Source organism: Colletes latitarsis, chromosome 11, assembly GCF_051014445.1.
Source record: "Colletes latitarsis isolate SP2378_abdomen chromosome 11, iyColLati1, whole genome shotgun sequence".
Taxonomy (NCBI): Eukaryota; Metazoa; Arthropoda; class Insecta; order Hymenoptera; family Colletidae; genus Colletes; species Colletes latitarsis.
This window is the reverse complement of record NC_135144.1, coordinates 15,044,339-15,061,107: the sequence shown is the minus strand read 5'-3', so window position 1 is coordinate 15,061,107 and position 16,769 is coordinate 15,044,339. Positions and strand designations below refer to the sequence as shown.

Sequence of the window (16,769 nt, the reverse complement as noted above, 5' to 3'; positions counted from 1 at the left end):
TTTTATGACTATAAAATGTTATTTTGTAGTTAATTACTTCCTACGAAACTACCTTTCATTTCCCATCGGTCTTAATTATATATAATAACATTTTATAATCATGAAACACAGCGACGAAATTTGGATAGCCAATTTATGCGTTTATAGTTTCCTTAAAACAGATTTCTAACGGCGTAGAAACTTCAGGATGAATCTAAAAATTCCTGGATAGCTCCCTTCGTCTCACCGCGAGCATTATTAACCATTCTATCCGAACTTGTGCTCGTAAAACAAAATCACTTCCGTCTAACTTTTACGAGCCATCGAATTTACATTCGCATTATCAGAAGCGTCGATGATCCTTCAATAACGCTGATCGATAATTGCCACGGATCGCGTAATAACCGCTCCCCTTTCAATATTTATTTCCCTCGGTCCGGCAGCTGATACTTTTATGCGGTTCGGTGTCTGAAGTGTCCAGGAACGAAGGGATAAACAGATCTTTCGGGTTGATTAAATCGCGACCCGTCGTGTTCGTGGGATTTAAATAAAGATAACGACCGGGCCGCATTACAGTCCTAAACCGGTCCGTTTCATATTCATTAATTATTATATACAATCGTGATGGGGGAGGGGGGGGGGGGATGAAGAAGAGGAAACGAAAGGATAACGGCAGGGTCTTTACCCGGTTGGACAATTACGGAATCTTTTTCTATCGCGTACCCGCCTATTACTTCTACTTCCGTGGCACTCGTCTTTTATAACATTTTCCCCTCTTTCGCGATGTTCGTCTTTGTTTTGGTGCTTGGCGTTTCGGACGGATCGATAGCGCCCGGGCTGGACCGATTTTACATCCGAGGATTGCTTCTTCGTCTCCTCCTCGTCGAGGGAAAACTCAAACGCCGGGGCGTTCCTTTCTCTTCCCTTTCTTTCGACTCGTTCTTTTCTCTTTCGAGTTGTTGTTCGTCGTAGCACAGGTCCCGTGGACTTTAATTGTCAGCAAAAATGAATTAAGGGGAATTAGGTACGGGAGAAGGTCTGCTCGAATCGACGCGCGGAATCCACTTTAAGGGTTGCTTTTGTGTCTGATCGATTGACCGACGTTCGACCGGGATTAACGTCGAAGAATTTCTAATTCGACCGGGGCACGAAGAAAATAGGGTAGAACGTGTTTCTGGCGCGATAAAAATACTGGAATGGAAACGTTTATTTTGTGTGAAACTCGTGATATCAATAAAATAAAACTGATTAGAATTCTGCAGAGTGTCGTGTTTTATTTAAAGCGAAAAATATCGCGATTGGATTTGTAATAGAGTCGTTGCAAAAAAGGGACTTTAATATTTAAATTCATCGAGGTTTTAGTCGAAGAATTTATTAAACAGTTTTGGAGCCGTTTGAATTTGAACGATTTTTTAGAGTAAAATCATTCTTCGTGTAAAAGGATTATTTAATTCTTTTTTCTTGTAAAAGTACTCATACTGTTTGCGATTTCATTCGTATAAAAAGATAGTTTCATCTGCTTTTTTTTTTTTTATAATGTAAGGCGTCAATTACCGGTCCGTCTCCACGGCGATAATGTAATTTAATTTGCGATCCACTATCAAGCAAACAAAGATTAATCATAGCTCGAGAAGATTGTACGAGGGCGGACTTAATTTCGGCAAGAAAACTCATTCGTCTCGTTCCTGTTTCTACTGTCAGTCCGTGTCAATTATTTTTACTCGATCTATCTTGTCGAGTCTCGAGTTCTTCACGGATTTGTTATTTCGTTGGTATTCTTGCAATGTTTTCGTTCAAAGATTAAAAGTTAAAAAATTATAAATCTGTTTTTCGTATCTTACTACACTACACTTCTCTTGAGACGAATGATTCTCGTGTAAAACGAGCTTCCAAAGAAATTGCGAAATATAAATTTCGCTTTTGAAACGTTACGTAAACGTGAAGCCGGGTTTCACGTAAATATAATATTCGAAAAAATTGTTCAGCCATCGTGACGGACAACTTTATCGCATTAAATTAAATTTCGTAGGAAATCCGGAAATGCATGGATGGCAGGGCGATTAAAAAAGAATGCGACTTGTGATTTATAAAGAATATTCTCGCTATTTTTCGCGATTTAATTCGTTCTAGTCTAAATTTACTTGATAACACGTTTTTAAAAATATTCAATTCTGTTTTAATTACCTTGCGTTAGGACTTTAAATTTAGTTTTTCAATGTTACGTTTGATATAAGAGTTTCTTTGTTCGTCGGTGTATACCCACGATTTCATTCGTTGCCAGTTTTTAAGCATACCGTAAACAGCAATCCTGAATAATGTCTGGAATACATCTTCTCATGCAAATAAGTCTTCAGGATAAAGCTCGATATAAATTGTCCTCTTTAAGAACCCTGATGCTTGGTGTCTCTTATCTCGAAAATAAGAAGTTCGAATCGCGTAATAATTCTTCGTCAATTTTAAGGAGAGAAACGCGGAGAGATGAATTTACTCACCACCCTCGATGGAAATCGGCGTAATGATTGTATCACCCCCTTTGATTTGCACATTTGCGCGGTACCAGACGATCGAGGCAGCTGGTTTCGCCGATCGAACGATGCATTCCAACCGCCTCGTTTCACCAACCTTCACCTCGATCTTCTCCTCGTTCGGATAGTTGCTAATTTCAACCTTCTGGGGTCGTGCTGCAACAAAAAAAGAATTTTAATGTACGTTATTCCAAGAGAAAAATGACATGTTATATTCCATTAACGATAACATCGAAAATTATATGTAAAATATATTATAGAAACGATTGAAAAATTAGTTTTTATTTAAGACAGGGCTCTGTGCAAAATTTCAATCCTTCAGTACGTTTTGTTCGCGAATGACAAAATGCTAAAAATTGTCTTTAACATTTTCAATGTTTCAAATTAGATAACATTAATAGTTTATTAGATATTTTTTTATTTGAAGGTTAGTAATGTGTAAAAGTTTCTGAGTGTAAAATTACGACGATGAAAGGTAAAGATAAATTTCAAGCAACGTAGGATTATATTAACGAGCAAGAAATATAGAAGTGCGCTGAAGAAAAATTCTTATTTATAGAGACGATTATAAGCCTAAATGTGTACCATGCGTTTGAACCCTTTAAACTGAGCTACAAAGGCAATTGTCTAGAAAGTTTTCCACGTCGCTGCATTACTTATAAGCAGAGCTTAAATAAGGATCATGTAATACCACAACATATTACGTTTATGTTGCAAATGCTTCCAATAATCGATACTTTCACGTTATTGAACAAGTGCATAGAAACTTTTTGCTATCACATTGCATTATTAATAACTGTTCCAGATATTCATGGGAATAGTATGCTAAATATAGTCTACTTTAATTCCCTTACTCTAGTTTAATTAACAAAATTAGTAGCAACCTGTTTCACTTTTCGATATCATTTTTTAAGGTTTTATAAATTAAGTAGCTGAATTTTACAAATATCTAACTTATCGAACTTCAAAATCTTTTCTTTAGCACGAGGATAAGATACATGAATACAAAATCAAATAAAACACCAAAGGACAAAACTAGGTAGGAAGCGAGGCGCAGCCAGAATGCTTTTATTAAAACCTGACCTCAAATATACAATGCAAATTGCAGTGCAACTTTAAGCGTTCAAAATGGTCCAATGGATTCACAGTCGAGAGAAAAAAGGAAAATGAAAAGCAAAACTTTCATCTTCTTTAACCATATATAAAAAATCGATATTTCAATTTTTCGCAAAAAAAGTTCAAAATTCGTATCTCGACTTCTTAAATCTTGTTCCGATTACTTCACCAGCTCTCTCGCGACGTAATTGACACGCTCGGTGTATCGTTCCACGAATATTTTCAGCCTCGATACTCGTTTTTTCTTTTTGCTTGCGAACAGCGAAACTCCTCGATAAAGCCCAACGACCGACAAAACACGCGAGGCCAAGTTGGCACGGGGAGTTCTCAAAATTCGCGGAACGTTAGCCACGACGGAGTTTCGACGTAGAAACGATCTTTGCAGAAAAAAGGAAAAGAAAACCTAAACACAAATGCATTGACCAGGAAACTCCGTGGTAACGGTTATTTGCCACTTCATTTGGCCCGATGCAACGTGCTCTTGAACGGCTCGGCCGCATGGCGCATCGTTGGAGAAGAGTCTTTCCATCTAGGAAGCCGGCCATCGATATTGGAAAATACGTTTTCGACCAACAGCCACTGCCGGAGCCATACACAGCGCTAGGAGTAGCTCTTGATTTGCGAGTTACTCTCCATGGAATTCTTCATGCGCGCACCGCTCCGCAACGGATTAAGGGAGGAGGAGGGGGGAGGGTAGGGAATTAAACCTGGACCGCGATATAACAGGGGCGAATTTTCGCCTGCCGGTTCATCTGTTGCAATTCGACGGGAATCGTAACTTTGTAAACTCGATTCAACCCCGTTGATTTTATTTTTTTGGATCTTGGTCTTAATTGTTTAATTTTATTGCGCTTAAAGTAATGAAACTCGAGATTCCCAGTAAGAGTCGGTGCTTATTATTTTATATTCGAATACAATATTATTTAAACGCGACGACAGTTAACAGTTAACTTAACATGGCCGCGCAGGAACAGTCCAATGGTTGTAAGATCTTCCTCGAAATGATCAGCAGGCTTTTGAAATACGTCGATAATCAATGGCTTCGAAACGTCGTTCGAATCGAACAAGAATTTTGATAATAGCTTTTAATAACTTCAACGCATCGAATCACCGAATAACAAATATGGCGGTTACGAAATTGAAAGTTGTCGAACCTTATCGTATCTGCATACATTTAGTTCTTCTCCAATATTTTTCCCTTTCTTCGTTTCATATTTAGGATTCGTCCGCCATTGCAATTATGTTTAACGTTCATTTTTTGATAATAGCACGAATGTCTGTCGAGCAGCGAACGAGCTGTTTGGAAATTCGTCGACAACAAACCAAACAAGAGGCACGTACGAACCTTGTTGGCATAGCTGTGAAGTTAGTTTTGTTCAGACTACTATGCATTCGAGCGGAGTGCATTCGATCATCCAGCTCTGTATGTACGTACGCATTAACGAATAATTGGAACTAATGATAAAAGCACTATCAATACGCGTATAAATAACGTAATCGTTCTCTTAGAATTATTATTTTTCTTACAGTTTTATGCGTAACACGAAGAAACTGGAATCTATTTCCGCGGTTATTTTTCGATTCGTCGTGTTTCATCGTATCCGCGCGTTTAGTCGGGAGATTTTCCATATCCTTCGGTAGAATTTTACAATTTTCTCGTACGCAATTTTCTAGCGCGGTTTATCTTTTGTTATTCCACGAAAATTACAATTTTCTGAGCTTGACGTTTTCTCCGCCGCGAGATGTGCATTATTCCGTCTCTATAAACGCACGCGCGTACACAGAGTGTCGCTTAATTCGAACCGCTTCTAAATGTTATTTTTCACCTTGTATTTACGCGAATAATAAACATCGACGGACACAACAACGAACAGCAAACGAATCATTTTTTCTACCGGCCCGTAATTTCATTTACGGTTTTATTAACTTATCTCGCGGGGCAAACAATTCTATTTCCCGTCGTTTCTTGTCACGGTTCGTTCGAGCACGAAACAGCCAGTCACTGTGACCGTTTTAGCGGAAAATTCGCGAAGGAGTCTAATTCGGGAACGCGGGTGAGGGAAATGCAGTCGCTGGGGGAGAAACGAGACGTAGGGGGAGGGAAACGCGGAGAAATTACGCAAGAAGAAAGACGTTGCCGTTTAAGTGGCGAGAGCACGGGGACATAAGTAACGGTAAACACGGTTTAGTAATGCTGTTATCGCGGTGGACAGCAAAGGAAAATATGGCACCTATTATTCGTCGAATACCTTTACCTTCCCTCGCGTAATTCTCTGGGAGAGAATGCCACGCTAGCTTCTTCCCTCCGGTCGAAATGGAAGCCAGAACATCCGTCCACGTTCGTTTTTATCTGGCGAAATTGTCGGTTTTCTCGAGCGTGCAGATTAGGGGAACCGAGGGGAAAAAGCAAACGGGGGAATCTTTATTTTGCCTGGTGGTTTCCTTGCAGAAGACCGCTATACGCGTTTTTTTTTTTTTTTTACGGCGCGAGCGATGTACTTCGTCGACCTAGCTGTTATCGATACCCCCCTACTGGTCGTCGAGGAATTAGAACTGGTAATGCCATAAATTTTCGCGAGTGGGTCGACCAAGAGCCGAGGAACCGTAACGTTGTTAGAGGAAACAGGAAGTCGCGGACGTTTCTTTCGGTATTTACGAAGCGACGAAAAATTTGCAGAGAATTATCTACCGACGAAACGATAAAGCGCGACCGAGTACAAATAACATTTGAATCGAAAAGTAAGTTAATATGATATAATTTGAGGAATGAAAATATTGTATTGTAACGGGCATTGTGAAACGATGATTAATTTCCGCATCAATTAATACCCCACTGGAAATATTTATTTGAACGTAACAAACTGATATTAATAATTCGAATATGGATTCTGATTATAGGCTTCGAACGACGAATTCGAATCGTTATTTATTTAATTACGCTAAGGGAGTGATTTTAGTAGTTTGCTATAAGTTTGTACAGAGTGTTTTATAGGCAACACTAGTGCAGCCGAATGGAGAACGAGTTTATAAGCAATAATAAATAAAAAAATATAGGATTCGAAGCCTCGTTTACAAGGAAATTGATTTTGAAAACACTTGGGTTACGCGTATTGTGACTTGTCTGATCAATACATAGTCTTTCTACTTGTACTAGTGGTTTTAAATATTACTAGTGATATGGCACTATTTGTTGATATAACTATTTTCTGTATCTTTGAAACTAGTTAAAACAGAAAGTACCTTGACATCGTCGAGGTATAAAAAACGTATGTATTTAAACGCAAGTAGAAATATCGAGCGATGGTCAGACGCGCCCCACGCGTAGGCCAGGCGTTTCTGTTCGATATTTTTATAGACTGCAGTAAAAACATTATATCGTCGAAAGCCTATTTGCATTCGCATGGAAGTTACTTAGAGATATTTCAAAGAATTCCGAATCGCTATTCATTTCACGAAGTGCCTCGGGAGCAGTCAAAGTTGTTACTATTACGCGAGTTAGTTTTGATTATATTACAAAGTTCGACCGTCTGATTTGATTGTCACCGAGATGGCTGCCGTTTGTTTCAAACTTACCAAACAAATATGCTTTCCGTTTCCGACGAGTCTAATCGATCGTAACACGTCGTTTGTATTTAGAGTACGACTACAGGATATTTAATTAACAAAAATCACGCGTAATCTGTAATCTAATTACAATTTGCCGCGGTGAAACGACAAGTAATCGCGCTGTAATTACACGATAATTAGACGGTTCTTACACGCTATAAAATTTGACGGTAATTAATTCCTTGCCATACAATAACGTGTCTGACGCGTTTTACGTTCTTGATGTCACGTTTCACAATCATTAGGCTACTCCTCATCGGCTACTAGAGGCCACTAGAGGCCAAAATAAGACGAAAATCAAGAATATCAATTTGTTGATTGAGGCTTCGTTAAAAAGTTATTAATAAAATTTCGTTAAAAATTATTAATAAAATTTGTCCACCTTCCTGAATTTTTTTCTCGAAAATGTGAAGGAATTCGGGAGTATGTGTATTCACCAAAAATGTTTGTAATTGAACCCCGCAACAGTCTGTATGGAACGTTAAACGCTAATAGTTTTTTAACAAAGCCTCATTCAACAAATTGGTATGCTTGTATTCTCATTAAAATTTTTCCCAGAGGTGGCCGAATACCCTGTATATTAAAATCAACATATTTTTATATTCACGAGGTATTCGTAAAACATGTCTATTCTTTTTCGTGACCATTCCTTGTACGTATAAATTTAAACGAAATTAAATAGTATACGTTTGAAAAATTATTTGAAATTAAATCGTACGTCAAGGTGTTAATGTGCGATAGTAATAACTGTACCAACTCACAATACACCCATTTATCGTTAGATATTAAACAAAGTATTTTCCAAAGTATATACACGGAGGAAGAAACAAGATAATCCCGATTAAAAGATGCGTCACAGATTGCCTCCGGTGTTAGACGCGGATGAAGTAATTCGCATTCCTTCCTCCCGGAAGTCAGCCCCTGTTCTCGTTATGCCGTCCCTCCCTCTTCCCTCCCGCCGTCCTCTATCAGACGCAGCAAAATTGAACGCGATTTCGTGGCGCGTGTCGCGCGGGGAAAACGCCTATTTTACATTTTCTAGAACAGTGAGCTGGAAGTCCAGCAATATCGCTGGATCGTGGGATTGCAGCGACGTCGACGAAACGGCGAACAGGCATGGCGACGTGAAGGGTGGGTGGGAGCGGTCGGATGACGTTGGATTCACGCGTTGCGTTCCAGGGTTGGAGAACGAGCGAAGAATGGAACTGGGAGGAGGGCAGATGACGGTACGGGGAAGTTGTTTCAGGGTTTAGTGATAATTGAATGAGCGAATGCTGTATCGTCACGGGATTTCGAACTAGCGTCGAGTGTACAAAGTGTGTCTGAAAAGTTCTCGGGGATCGCTTCGAGCCGCGGTGACGCGACGGAAGCTCGCTGACGCACGCGAATCGTTCGAGAGAAGAAACGAACATCTACGGGGGGAGGCGAACTTCCAACGACGGAAGCGGAAAACTAATTATTTTTCGTATGTCGAGCGTCGCCGGGACTCTCGCCCCACGAGGACCAACTTTTTCTCGATGCTTTCTCTTTTTCTTTCTATTTGGTCGTCGATGTGTGTTTGCCCAGGCGAACGATTCGATCCGCAGAAATTGATCGGACCCTGAGCCTCGTCGCGGGAGGGGAATTGACACTGTTAAAGTAGGGAACTTTAGTCGCGAATAAACATTTTCGATTCGTCCACGAATTAATTCGATCGTTAGGTACACGTTTATCGCGAACGAGATCACGGTAAAAAACAATTACTTAAAAAATTGTTGAATTTCGCGACTCTCACAGAGCAGTGGCTCCTTAAAGGCTTGATTTTATTAACGGTAGGGGTAGTTGACATTTTCGAACCTAAGGCTGGAAACAGAGGAACGACTTTTTTTTGTGTTTCCTTGTTTTGCAATTAAACCAAGGAGGACAGACAATATCGACGTTTTTATGTCTGTCTTCATCGTTTTAATCGCAAAACATAGAATTGCTGCGATAAAACGTGCAGCCTAAAAGAATTCACACCACTCGTCCAAATCAAATACCTTCCGATACAACGTGGGTCGAAATATATTTCAAGCATTGTTACGAATCTTTCGAACTTTTCGCGAGAGGCGGGGAAAGAAATACGAGAAAGAAGAGCAAAAACCTGCACGCGCGGGCAACTTTGGGCAGCGAACAGTTTCAAAATGGAGGCTGTCCCGGCCCGGGGACAAGTTATTCCCTGACAATCGTCTTATTTCAAAGGAGCAGCGGAAAAGACGGCGTTTACCAGATGCTCGCACGTGTCGACGCGCGAGAAGAAACACCCAACGTCGACCGGTTAGAACCTTAAAACTGGGCAAGTTCTCGCGGCCTAGTTTCGCGAAAAGTGTTTTGTCGCTGTTCTACACGGTTTAACGTCCGACTGCGTGCACCGTGTGCTCCCAACGCCGGTTGTTAATGCGTTACTTACACCGCTCGTGCGTCCCTGAGTGCACGAGGCCGCATGCATTATTCAGGGACACTTCGCATTATTTAGGATAACGTCCTCCGGAGACAATTAAGAGGGACGCGGTGTACTCGTCTCTCGCGAAGAAATAAGGTGGACCAATACTATTTTGCGTCCAAGAGTTCCTGTTATAATTATCAGAGCAGAATTGTGCATAAAACGAAGAAAGGATTTACTACGAATGCACGAATTTCCTCCGTAATCACTATAGAAGGGTGGCTTTCAAGATTCTCTAATAATTTGAGATTAATCTTGTTCTCAGAAAAATTTCCCACGTTATTTAATACCCATATTTTCCACTTGTTTGTCAGATACATAATTATTAGAGCAGAGTTGCGCATACAAATTTATTTAGAACTTCCTCTGTAATTACTATGGAAGGGTGGCTTTCAAGATTCTCTAATAATTTGAGATTAATCTTGTTCTCAAAATTTCCCACGTTATTTAATACCCATATTTTCCACTTGTTTGTCAAGTGTATTGCAATGTCGAATTAATCGAATAAATTTATTCTTTTTCGTACCGTCAACTTTTCTAACGTCTGCGCAGAGGATCAAACTGGGAACGCTTTTCTTACGGAAGTACGCGAGCGAAAGATTTCTATTCGACCAGATAGAGAAGCAACCTTGCTCCTTACGAGTTTTCAAACTTCCACCGCGCGGAAATAACGCGGGGGACCCCGGGCGAATGCCTTCTTTATTTCAGAATTTTTATTACTTGCATTTTCTCTTTTCACGACGAAACTGCTGCTTCGTGCAAACTTGTTTTTCCCGACGAGGCACCGTGTTAATGAGGCCGAAGGTCCAACGTTGAATGCTTGAATGTTAGCGCAGACCCCGGTTCGCATTTTCATCCCCCCGTTTCGCTTTTCAAAGCGAACCTCGCCCCCTCTCCCTTCCCCCTCTCGCCACGGATCCCCTGTGCACGCGCGTCGGCTACGTTTTACAGTGTTTGGCCATTGTATCTTTTGATGTAGGCAGACGCGTCTGCGTTTCACGGTGTCCTAACCGTGTTTTCGGTTAACAGTGATCGATACCCGATCGATCATGGCGGCAATTCCAGCCGTCTGAAAACGCTTTGTGAAATGACTTCGCGTTTACTCTTTGCAAACTCCACGCACAAAACCGAAACAAGTTTATTTTTCTACGGCGTTTTTCGAGCACGAATTTCCGAAGTGATTTAATTCCTTGAGCGGACACAACACGTTTTGCGTTTTGTAACTTTAATACTGGTCTTTACGGTTTTATAAATAATAAATACAGATGAAAATCAAGAATACTAATTTGTTGATGGAGATTTCGTTAAAAAGTTATTAACGTTTAAAGTTCCGCCTGTACTGAATTTTTTTCTAGAAAGTGGGTAGGATTTCGGGGGTAGGTCTATTCATAAAAAATTATTATAATTGACCCCCGCAACCGAAAATAATTTTTCTAGAACGATTTGAAATTTCTTAATTTTGTCGAAAAATTTCACACATTTTCGAATTTTTTTCTAGGAAATGAGTAGGATTTCGGGGATATGACTGTTCACCAAAAATGATTGTAATTGCTCCCTACAGTCGAAAGTATTTTTTTTAGAACGATTTGAAATTTTTTTTTTTCGTCGAAAAATTTAGGCACCTACTCCCTGTCGATTTCTCTTAAAAATTCGATTTTGATTTCTAGTAATTTTATTTGACACCCTACAGAAAAGTTGTGTAATACTTTTTTGTAGGTACTCATGAGCTCTACATCAGAAAAAAGTTTCATTGAAATATATTCACAATTGTCGGAGTTATGTCTGTTTGAAAATTGGACCATTTTTATGGGGTTTTTCTCATTTTGCGGGGTCAAGGACCAACTTTTCGAATATTTTTGCGATTTGTACATATTTTCTACCAAAATACGCGTAGTTTGCTTTTTTAAACATTAAAATCGTCCAATCCGTTCAGAAGTTATGACGTTTTAAAGATTCGCATGAAAATTCGGGCAGACATTTCTGGCCAGAAATTATATTTTCGGTAAACAATTTTTTTCTTAAAAATGCGTAGGATTTCGGGGATATGTGTAATGACCAAAAATGATTGTAATTGACCCCCGCAACTGAAAATAATTTTTTTAGAACGATTTGAAATTTTTGAATTTAATTGTTAATAACTTTTTAACGAAGCCTCCATCAACAAATTGGTATTCTTGATTTTCGTCTTATTTTGGCCTCTAGAATCCCCCATTAAAATCTCTTACAAGTGGTACTAACATTGTATTCCAATATAACAACAGTGTAACACAAAAAAAAAAACAAAAGATATTATTTTAATTTAACACAACCTTAATTTGATAACTTATAATTTGTTTATATATTTTCGTGTAAAGCCACTATAGTTCATTATTCCTTCGCGTCATTATTTTGAGGTAATTTAGTTTTTAAATAAGTTAATCAAAAATCATATTATCCAGTGCTGTAGAAGTACAGTGTTGTACAAAGGTTTTCGCAATTTTCTTATCGTGTTAAAGCGAAACCGTGTTATAGGATGCCGTGTTGTAGGAGGGCTACCTGTATTAGAACTAGTAAACACGAAGATATCGAGGCGCTGAAGTAAACAAAAATTACGATATTCGAGGTACAGAATTATCCGGAGACACGCTCTGTGTAATTATCCATTTAACAAAATGGGAATCTACGTTACGCGTGGAGGCCATCGCGGAGGATTTAAAGATACCCTGTGGCTACCATGAAATTACGAGACTCGCGGCTTTAGTTTCTAACTTTAGTAATTATCACTTTGCAGTCCTCGTTGCGCGTACGTCGAGGAAAATAGAAAACAGAAAACGGGTAACATCGGGGGGTGAAAGTTTTGCAATCTTACCGGAACGATACGTTCAGACTGGACGTAAATCGCGAATATTCGAGCATCGAGAATTTCTGATAATTGATCGAGGGTGGTTTCAGAGCAAAGCGTTTCACGGGTCAGAGTTTACGTCTTTGTTCCGTTCACGATCAATGAGTACGAAATACAAACGCTCGCGTCACGTAAAAACTAGAAATTGAATCACACGTTCAAACGATCCGGTTCTTTCTTCGAGAGACCACGCGACTCGCACTCGAGGAGTTGTAATTAAAGAAAAAATTCGTTTCACGAGCAGGCAGCGTCGTTTTCAATTCTAAACGATGCGGGAAACAATCGTAACGACGTCCATTGTTTCCGTCTGAAGGTTCTTGTGTACACATTTAATAAAGAATAATCGTCCTGGTTTTTAAACAGAAACTCGTCCAACGGACTGAAAAATATTCGACGGTCGTGGTATAGGGGCGGGGGAGGATCCGCTTCAGAAAATCGCAGTATTATCTCCATTGTCGACGAAACGAATTTGTCTGGAAACTCGTTCAAGGAAGGCCATTGTCTCAACAACCGTGTCGCCGTTTAACGTAAATCGCCTACGCGTTGGTTAATAAATATCGTGAGCGAGCAGCAATTTCCGCGGGCGATCCGATTTCAAGCGGTTCGAGATCCTGATTTGCAATTTTGTCTCTTTCCGTGAAGTATCTGCAGCAACCAGCGACTGCAGAATAGTTCCGGGGCCAGAACTATAACGAAGGAGAGGTCGACCTTTAAATATTCAGAATAGAAGTCCTTCCGCTTGAACCTTAATCCAACAAGCCTGATAAGAATGACTTATATAACTTTGGGTCTCGATTTAACGAAGTATCTATCTTTTATTTAAACGATTACAGTGTAGGTACAATACTATAAAGAAAGGAAGTTTTCAATATATACACCGTGTTTAAAATATTTGCAATATCGTTAAACGAAAGAATTAGAAGAGACGAGAACAACAGCGTAAATATTCCACGAATGTTCCCTAAAAGTGGAAAAAGCTTCGCAGGTACGCTGTCAGATTAATATTCGAAAGCTCCTGGAAGCCAAATGGATCAGAACTCAATTTTTCAGTAGTTTAAAAATTGTTAACATTTATATCTTTTCTACTTTTCGTTTCGTCGAGTTCACGAGCGCAGTTTGTAAAAGTCAAATTCGCTTTATCTTAGATATTTGTCGTGCATATGTATCGCGGTAGTAAATGCGTTAATAGGACCGAGGTAGAAGAAAACAGAAGTAAATTGCCTATCGAGTCTCAGTTTGAGTCCTCGACGTTTACGTTTTCAGGGTGATTAAGTGACTCGTGTCGATAAAAAGGGTAGCTAATAGGAAGATTCTAACCAAAATGACGCAGTAAAAGGGCAGTCTTTTTCCCCCTTTCCCAGATAACACCAGTTTCATCACATTCGACCTGTTCTAACAGTACACTATGTTTTAGTTCTATTTCTAGAAGGAGGTTGCGAAAGTATCTTCGGGGAAAGACGTCGTAAAGGGCAGTTTATTTATTCCGTAAAACATGATAAAGGCGCGAGACCGTTTTATCTTGCCGTTTTCGCTGGTCTCGTTCGCTTCAGCGAGCGTGCAGTAAAATTTTCGAATATAAAGCTTAGCACGGGCATTAATCCCGATAAAAGGTCCCCCGATCCAAGGACATAAACCACGACGTCCTCGCGCTAATAAGATTCTCCTTCCAGCATTATCGCGTTACCGACTCCCACGGACACGACGTAAATTGAACAGTCCAACGTCGGATTATGAATATTACAGCCGATTTACTCGATAAATAGTTTTTGTTCAAGATCAAACGGAATTACATTTAACGGTACCCCGCGCGATGGGAAACGCAAGAGAATCGGTTCGTTATTTTAAACATTTCCTGCCTACGATAAATCGCCACGATGTGTACGTATTTATAAACTTGTCGTTGATTAATAGCACGAATTTTTCCGCGATACATTGCACAGATCTACTTCATTTTTAGAGCGGTAGATCGTTCGAATTAATGCGTTTCGATAATCGGCTTGAAAGAATCAAATTTCCAATTAAAATCGTAACTCTTTTCCTTAATGAGAACCCGCGACCCATAACATAAATTATTGAATGCACGGACGAAATACGTGCACGGTATAATGGATCACACGGATTATCGACATTCGGATAATCGACTGTACTTGTGAATTCTATTAGTACAGGGACTGCATAATAAATGAGTATTTTTTTTGAAAATAGAAGTAGGAATTTCTACGAGTGATCAGTTTGCGAGTTCCATGAAAAAAAAAAAATTGTTTTTATAGCAACGAACGAGGATCTCAAATCGCGCGTATTTTGTGTAAATGCAACTGTTTTTAATGCGAGGAAAGCAGTGCGTGAGCCTGTACAGGGTGGGCATAGAAACTGTGCCGGGATATAGTTTTTTTTTTAAAGCGAGTATAAAAAAAAAACTGGTCTTTTTCACTGCGAGGAAACGAATGGGGTTACTTGGCGTACAAGAAAATATATGGTTTTATTTCAGAAGAGTGTACAGTTGCACCTTGCGAGTGCAAACCTTCAAACATGTCCTACCACTTAATATTTTTTATCTCCGGCTGGAAAGCAAGCATAGTCTGGACAGTTTTTATACGGATACCTCCCAAGGTGATTCTAGAAAATAGGACAAGCGAGGATACAAAAAATTTATAAAGGGAAAAAGGGCTATCCTTTGGCATAAATTTCGTGTGCAACCGTGGAAATGCAATATGCATTCATAAATATAATTAAATATGCATTTGCATTTGTTTTTTCTTTTGTAAAAAAAATTTGGTATCAAATTCTGGTTAGGTAAATAGGAAATATATGTATGGCAAAGACGAAAGGAGAGAATCTTCAGTTTCCACTGTCTTAAAACAGTGTAACAACGTGTATTAAAAATAGTTAAACTTTAGACGCGTGTAGTTCTGAAACTATAAGAGTTTTATACATTATTGAGCCATCGTTAGCAGCGGCAAAGCCTCTCCTTTAAAGTGGTTTTTGGTTTTTGTCGATCTGACTTTCCGTTTTCGAGATATCGCAATTTATGTAAAAGGTAATTTTTCTTAATTCGACTATCTCTGTCCTCGTCTGACGCGTCGCGCCGGACCTCTCTTTCTCGTACGTGACTCGTGAGCGAGTGGCTGAGTGACCTACTTTCAATGCGCGCGTGCGGTCAACGACCTTGACAAGGCCGCAGTAAAAAAGTAAACAAACGCTTCGGACCCATGTATATCCGGAACTAGCCACCACATCAACGCGAAACTAAAATCGCTATATCTTCGGAACTAATAAAGCTATCGACTCTCACAAACGCTCATTTTAAAGGGCATTTCATCCTCTATCTAACGACTCTACCAGCTACTATAATTTTTGCTATCTTCTATGTTTATTTTGAAATTTACTTTGACGCTATATACCTAAAAAAGTTTCAACAATTCCTATTGATTATACGACTGGTGTGCGATAAAACTGGATAATAAATTGTTTATTTAATTGACAATAAATTTAAATCTGTATGCAGGGTGTTTGTATAATTACCATGCCAAGGGTAAGAATAGTTAAGTCCACGAAAACAGAAGAATAACTACATGTAGGATATAACATTATTTCTCCGAAAATATTTAGAGTCAAAATGTTAGTTGAACTATATCGTTTGCTAGCCACAGGATTCTATGAAATATTCTCTACGGGTGAAATCTTTGTCCCTTTCGTTGGTAATAAGAAAGGTAGAAAAGACGTGCATTTCCATGGGTTGACAAAGTTACTGACAATTAAGACGTCCCCGACAATCGCGATAATCCGTTTTTAGCGGCGCTTAATTGGCCCCGCTCCTCGGTTCGGGTGCATTTAATATTCCTTATCGATGCAGATTCCGGCCCGATACGATCTCCTTCTCAATTACAGTCCCCCATTTCAGCCCGGGCTGCCAACGGCGCGAAGTTAATTCTCATTCGGGGAGAGTTCGACGGAAAACGTCAGAAGTCGACGTGACCGGTTAGAGAGAAGAATTTCGAGTCCGGATATGCGTGCAAAGAGTTCCATTTAACTAACTGAGGAGCGGATTTCATTTGACAGTGCCTTTGGAAACTTTTGGAACGGTTTCCACCGACCCGGGGAAAACTGTTATTATGTCAACTAATCTCGCTGGATTCCGTCACGTTGGCGAGAAATCCGGATAGACTTGTGTTATAGAGTCTGCGAACGGAATTTCGTCGAT

The 16,769-nt window shown here is 39.6% G+C and overlaps 1 protein-coding gene across 3 annotated transcripts in view; it reads right to left on the bottom strand.

Annotated features, from left to right (window-relative positions):
• Nucleotides 1–16,769, bottom strand: part of Sns (sticks and stones) — a 574,205-nt gene that overhangs the window by 23,614 nt on the left and 533,822 nt on the right. For all 3 annotated transcript variants that reach the window (XM_076776528.1, XM_076776527.1, XM_076776529.1), the window contains exon 4: nucleotides 2,472–2,660. In XM_076776528.1, coding sequence (XP_076632643.1) covers nucleotides 2,472–2,660 — 189 coding nt within the window. The remainder of the gene's footprint in view (nucleotides 1–2,471; nucleotides 2,661–16,769) is intronic.